Consider the following 7,110-nt stretch of genomic DNA (forward strand, 5'->3'; position numbering starts at 1 on the left):
TGACGCTAATGAACTTTGCTTATAACATGTTGGACACTAAGGGTTTCACATGTTACGATTTCATTTCAACACTAAAGCAACACTATTATCTACACAGTTATCTATAAATGTCATCTAATAGGAGAGAATCTTTTGGTATTTGTGGTGCCAATGCTGGAGAAGTCCTTCAATGTTTATGATGATTCTCGTTCCTTTCTTTGCTATAACAGTATATCTAAGAGAATGAAAAAGAGTGATACAACTGGATTGAGGATATTTAATTTTTTAAATACTACTGATGTCCATTTAATTGGGTCCTATTTATTGTTTTTAATACTCTTAGAAATAAAATACATAGAATGGAAAATGAGCCACAGGATGAAAAGAGAGGGCTTGTATAAATGTCCTCCATAAAGAGAGTAGAAAGAAAACTAAAACTACCATTTACTCTGTACTTCCTATGTGTCCGACACTGTGCTGAGCACTAAATATTACTTCATTTAATCCTTCCGACAATTTTATGAGGTAGACCCCACAGTTACATTAATCCCATTTTAGAGATGATGAAACTGAGGCTCATCAAGGTTAAGAAACTTGCTCAACCTCCCACAGCTGGGAAGCAGCAGGGTTGCGATGTAAACCCAGGTCTGGCTGGTACCAGTGGCCATGCTTTCTCCACCGCAGGAGGCTGCATCCACCACCTAGCAAAGGTGGGTCTCATCAGTGGGCATGCTCTTTGGCCCACAGCCCACCATCCTGTCTGGAGGCAGGATGCTGACTGCTTGGAGCTGACTTCTCTTGGGTCATCCTACTGTCATGCTCTCACCTGTGATAACTGCCAAAACTACATCACAAGTTTTTTTTTCTTTATATTCTGAACATGTTTACCATGACATCCATTGGAACTGACAAAAACACTCCCGTCTTCCCTTTCTAACTAGGTCATGATCGTCCTTGAAAAAAAATATGCCCAGCTATCTCAGACACTGTTTTAATATCCACATTTATCAGCTCCGCATCTGCTTAAACTTATATTTGGAAGAACAGGAATGTTCTGAGACCTAATGAAGGAATAAGACCAAGGACCAGGCAGGTATACCAGTTGCTCGAAAGTTCCACAAAAAAATCCGAAAGACTGGTGCATATCACTTATAAAGACAATAACAGCAATCATTTATGGAGTTACTATAATATGCAGGCATGAAGATACTTTACATATGTTATTTATTCTTCATAAGAATTAAGCAACTATTTTTATTCTAATTTTACCCATGTTGAAACACAAGCGGTTGAGTTTGAGTAACCTGCAGAATCAAGATTTAAATTCCGTCCTTTTTCTACTACCCTACACTCTCAAGAGTATGCATGGACAGAAAAACGAAACCAAACACCTTAGCCTTAGCTCCACATTACCCTCTATCTTAGAATAAAGAAACTGGGTGTCATCTAATAAACTAGTCCTAGACATTTTTCACTCCTAAGAATAGCATCTAGTTATATAATGGCACAATTTTAACAGCTGTGATTGTAAAATATACACACGCACACACACGTGTATATTTTATATATATTTAAATATATTTTAAATGTTTTAATATTTATCATATGTAAGTATAAATATTATACACATATATATATTTTAAGGTAAAAACAATTAAAACTCTTATTCCCATAGTGTGGGAGAGGGAGAGAAATGTCTCAGTAGAACCAAGCCTACTGAAAGGAAAATGTATCATAAACAAAGAGTACAGCAGGACAAAAGCCCTCCACAATGAAGACAAAACCACTAGGTAATGTTTTGAGGCATCCTGCTTGAGTTAAAAAAGGCCTGGTTTCCCAGCTGGACCTCTCACTGAATAATCTCAGAACTTAATCTTTAAATTCTCTGTGCTTCAGCTGTGCCAACTGCAAAGGAAACAAACAAATATCGTAACAAAACAGCAAGCAACAGTGCTACACTTTATCTCAAAAGCACACTACTTACAGGAAAGAGAATAAGCCCCTGGAGAGGTGTGAGCTGCAGCAGCTCAAAGCAGCATTTGTGTTCCTATCACAGCAGCATTCACACAGTACTGCAACTGCTGCTTTCCTTATCTGTCTCCCAGAACAGACTGTGAACCAGCGGAGGGAAGGTCTTATCTTATTTGTCATTACATTCCCAGCATCTAGCAGCACCTAGCGAGGAGCAGAGGCTCGCAAACAGCAGTGGAGACAAGTAGCTTAATCCCTAAAACATTTCATCTTTCATACACCAGAGGTAACCAGAAATAATACATGTACGCACAAAGACTTGTCTTATAATACACTGTGCAGCACTGTGAACTTAAAAGGGCATGAATAGATGTGTATAAGGTCAGTCAACTGCTATTCAGCTCTTCTTGGGTCACTGAGCTCAAATATAAAAGCTTTTGTGTTCATTTAATGAATCCTGTGCAACCAGGTTACTGGAGCAACCCTCATAAATACTCTACATAAAACAAGAGGAAACAATAGATGGTTTCTTAAGATCACTTCCTTTTAGTGAAACATTTTAGGTCACTGATGACAGAAAAGCCAGGTGCTAGGTAGCTGGGCTAACTTGAACAACATAGGCAGACTGCCTGAGTTCCAATCCCGGCTCTGCCACTTGATAATGTATAATCTTGGGAGCAAGTTATTTAACTTCTCAGCTCCTTGGTAATTTTAATACAGTACCTACTTCAAAAGACTGTTGAAAGGATTAGCTAAGTTAACATATGTAAAGCACTGAGAACAGGGCCTGGCACATAAAAATGCATGTATGACACAGGTGTTTGCTATTGCTTTTATTCTTTACAGATAAAACTAAGGAGTTGGATTAGATTCCTTCCAGTTACAAGTCTATGAATCTCCTTGGCAGTAAAGCCGCATTAGGCACATACCCCATACAAGAGAGCTAAATATGTTTTGATGGTTATCAAAGACCTTCCTGGAAGTTTGCTTCCATTCAAACCTCACCGAGAACCCTCACAGGGTGACACCCACGTCTCAAAAGCAATGACAAATTCCCTACATAAAGAGGAACATTAAATAGGAATGACAATGCCTCTTAACCTCTTCTTCCTCATGCAAGCTCAGCTATAAATCATGCAGATATGTTAGACTTGTAAGCCCCTTAAATATTATCTGCTCCGTGGCCCTCATTCTGCAGATGAGAAAACCCAGCCAGTCACAGGATGAGCATGAGTGACTTGCCCAAATCAAATGATAAGTTAGTGTTAGAGCCACAATTAGGACTCAAGTGACCTGACTCGTTTGCCAGTCCACCGTCTCCTACCTCACTGCTGAGCACATCCTATAAACAACTCAGAACCAGTGCCTATTCACTGATGTGAGAGCCAAAAATTCCAAATGCAACTCCTCGGTGAGGGCAACATGGAGAATCAGTTAGTGCCACTGCTTTAACCTGGCTCAGCCATCACCATGTCCAGTTAGGAAAGCAATATATCTTTGCACCTCAGTTTCTCCAACTACAAAGCAAGTGGAAACCCCTGTTCAAAATGATATCATTAGAAATTCCACAATATTATCTCCAGATCGCACGCAACAGGTGTGAGGATGGACAAAATGACTTCTACCCAGGGTTTTGATCCCATTAAAATGCCAGAAGTTTAGAGGCTTCAGAGAGGCCTTTGAGAAGTCAATCAGACCAGCGGATAACAATTAAAAAAAAAAAAAATCACAGCTTGCTTACACTTTCTTACTTGCCTATGTAAGAAGATCACAAAGAAATGGGCACAAGGCAACTAAGCACACAGTCCTTTTGACTACTAATTCTGAACTGGAGAGATGCAGAGTGGGTGTAGGTAAGTCCATCAAAGGATCATCCCGGGGAGGCACAATTCACTAAGAAGAAAATGGAAAGGAAGCACAAAGGGATGAGAAACGGTGAAAGGAAAAGAGGTTACTCTTACTCTAATTTTTCAAGAGTTGAGATACTAGGGAATAAAGAGAGGCATTGAAATAACCCAAGGATGCAGAGCCTCTAGGGCAGATATGAAGCTGGGGAAATGTTAATGAAGAAGAACAAAGGTTCCCTGGGGAAAGGTGCACTGACTTATGAAGTAATGTCATTCTGCACTCATTTACTACATTTGCACACCAGCTTTCATCTACAGAGCTCAAAGGGCTTGATTCTCATCTCGGGTGCGCTAATGAAGTTCCCCTGTGCGGCAAATAGGGCAGGTATTGTAATTTCCTCTTCACGAATGGGAAAACAGGGCCAAAGGGAGGTCTGGCACCGCTGGGGAAGAGGTCTAGGCTCTCTACATCCCACTCCGGTCCTAAATCCACCAGGTCCCATCATATCAGTAGTAGTAATAATAAGTAAGACTGACTTCTTATTTTGTACCAGACATTGCCCGCGAACAACCTGACAGGCATTTCCTTATTTAATTCTAACAACTCTAGGAGGCAGGTACAATTATTCCTATCTTACGACAAAGCTGAGGCAAAAAAAAGATTATTTGCCCGGGGCACTTGGTGGAGCCCAAGCCTAGGCCGAGCAGCCTCGGTTTCAGCTGAGTTTGGAAAGGGGTCGGGACACAAAGACTCCGGCCGCGGGGGGCTTTCCCGACGTCTCCAGCCCTTTCTGAGGGATGCCGGCTCCCGGAGCATCCCGGACTCAAGACACAGGGCCGGGCCCGCCCCCTCTTCGCCCCCGAGGGGGCCCGGCGTACTCCCAGCCTCCACCCCGGGGCTGGTAGGGCCTCCTCGGCCTCAAGCCCTAGGGCGAGGGGGACCCGGGCGGCGGGAGGTACCTGGGGGCTGTCCTGCAACGCCTCCTCTAGCAGGAGCTTGTCCACGGCGGGCATGGTGCCGCGCAGCGGGGCCGAGGGCCGGACGAAAGCACGGAGGGCAGGTGACGCGGCGGCCGAGAGTGCTCGAGGCTCAGGCGACGAGGCGGACGACGTTCTGCACTCAGTGCGGCCCCGCGTGCGCCCACGCCTGGCCAGTGAGTGACCGCCGCCCGCCCGCCGGCCCTCCTCTCCGCCCGGCCCTCAGCGGAGCCGGATCAACAGGAAGTGTGGCGAGCGCCCGACCCGGACACCGGAAGTGTGGCGGCCCCGCTTTCCCCCCGCGCCCACCTCTCGCGGGAAACCTCAGACCCCCACGGGTCAGCCAGGCGCCAAGTGAACGCCTGGGGTGTTAGGCTCAGCAGTTAAGGGGCCGAATCTTATGCCGGTCAATGCATCTAAAGCCCAGGAGGGGGAACTCAAGAGCGGAAAGATAAGGTTTTATCTACTTGTGGCTATCCAGATTTTTTGAGTCAAGGAGATAGGAGCTAACAGTTTTGCTGATTTGAAAATCTGTGAAATGCTGTGTGAAAATCCCGCGCTTCCCGCACCACTTTTTCTACGTAAATCTCAGTGCCCTCGTAACAGCTCTGAGAGCAGACAGATCTACTAGTTCTAGGGGAAAAAAAGGGGGTAACTGAATCATCTGTGATATTTAGAAGTAACTTTTTGGGAAACCACAGCTATTTAATTTGGCCAATATGATTAGGGCTCGTCCTCGTCGCTTGCTGTGTTTTGTCATTTTGGAAAGTTTCATAATCAAGTTTTTAGAAGTGGAAGGGATAGATAATCTAGTTCAGTGTTGTCATTTAGAGATTAAATAATAATAATAATCAGGGACCCAAAGAATGAAGTGATTTGGTCAGAGTCAGTTAACGAAAGAAAGCTAAAGAAAGGAGAGAAGGAGGGAAGGGGGAGTACTTGACATCTTTTAATACCAAAGGTAAGGGTTTCAAAATCTCCTTCTTTAGGAATCTGTAAGATTTGCGTAATAGGACACGCAACCAAAAACAAACAAAAACGGTCAGAATATGGTAAAATAATACAAATTCTGTGTTTTATAGAAACACTTAGGTATATTAAGGCACAATCTGAATTGCCAACACCTCTGAAAGTATCACATGCTGCCTGATCACTTGAAAACTCCAAGGCCATTCATTATTCCCTGTCTGGCTCTAGATCAGCACTAACCTTTCCTGAGCCATCGTGTAGGCTCCATGGGGAAATCATCCAGCATCCTTTCCCCACCATATTCTTTCTTCTTCTTTGGTAGAATCATGCTCACACCGTGTTTCATCCTTTTTCTGTATTTTATTTTATTTTATTTTTTTTTGCGATATGCGGGCCCCTCACTGCCGTGGCCTCTCCCGTCGCGGAGCACAGGCTCCGGACGCGCAGGCTCAGCGGCCATGGTCCACGGGCCCAGCCGCTGCGCGGCATGTGGGATCCTCCTGGACCGGGGCACGAACCCGTGTCCCCTGCATCGGCAGGCGGACTCTCAACCACTGCGCCACCAGGGAAGCCCCGTTTTCTGTATTTTCTATCAAGTACCATTCAGTTAATTTCACCTCATATACTCTCCCAACTCTTTTCTCACTGAAATCCTCTTGCACAAGGTCAGACTCAAGCACTTCCTGCTCCCTTCCTGGCCCCAAAGATCACTGAACAGGCATCGCCTTGATTGTCATCCAAAATGACTTACCCAGTAGTGCTTTTTCTTTCTACGTGTGGGTCTTACTTCCTGTATAAATAGTAAGCCTCTCTGTGTCACCTTCCTTCTATTCTGAATACTGAGACACATAATAAGAAATACAAGTTTGCTGTTTATGACATGTTCATTTCTTCCAATTCTTTTCCAATTACTTAAGAGAAATTTCCCTCGACCTTCCATCTTGCTTTGTTCCTACCCTTCCATCCAACTGGAAACTCAACATTTGTTAATTGCCTACCAAGAAAACAATAATGATCATGCTGATAAGAATAGTATAAGGCTGTGCCAAGGGAGAGAAATGCATGCATTTTTATTTGAAAATAGATGTAAAAAGGAAACAGTAGGGCTTCCCTGGTGGCACAGTGGTTGAGAATCTGCCTGCTAATGCAGGGGACACAGGTTCGAGCCCTGGCCTGGGAGTATCCCACATGCCGCGGAGCAACTAGGCCCGTGAGCCACAACTACTGAGCCTGCGCGTGTGGAGCCTGTGCTCCGCAACAAGAGATGCCGCGATAGTGAGAGGCCTGCGCACCGCGATGAAGAGTGGCCCCCGCTTGCCACAACTAGAGAAAGCCCTCGCACAGAAACGAAGACTCAAAACAGCAA

General features: G+C 44.5%; 1 protein-coding gene across 4 annotated transcripts in view; it reads right to left on the reverse strand.

Moving 5' to 3' along the window:
* Positions 1–5,021, reverse strand: part of APPL2 (adaptor protein, phosphotyrosine interacting with PH domain and leucine zipper 2) — a 55,273-nt gene extending 50,252 nt beyond the window's left edge. For 2 of the 4 annotated variants that reach the window (XM_089921209.1, XM_022599972.2), the window contains exon 1: positions 4,758–5,020. In XM_089921209.1, coding sequence (XP_089777335.1) covers positions 4,758–4,811 — 54 coding nt within the window. In that variant the 5' untranslated portion in view covers positions 4,812–5,020. Of the gene's footprint in view, positions 1–4,757 lie in introns of all 4 variants that reach the window. The other 2 variants (XM_089921208.1, XM_089921210.1) reach the window with 2 other exon arrangements.
* Positions 5,022–7,110: the final 2,089 nt, after the last annotated feature.

The sequence above is a fragment of the Delphinapterus leucas genome, chromosome 11 (assembly GCF_059928025.1).
Source record: "Delphinapterus leucas isolate spDelLeu-1000000601 "Yukka" chromosome 11, BTC_Dleu_Yukka2, whole genome shotgun sequence".
NCBI lineage: Eukaryota > Metazoa > Chordata > Mammalia > Artiodactyla > Monodontidae > Delphinapterus > Delphinapterus leucas.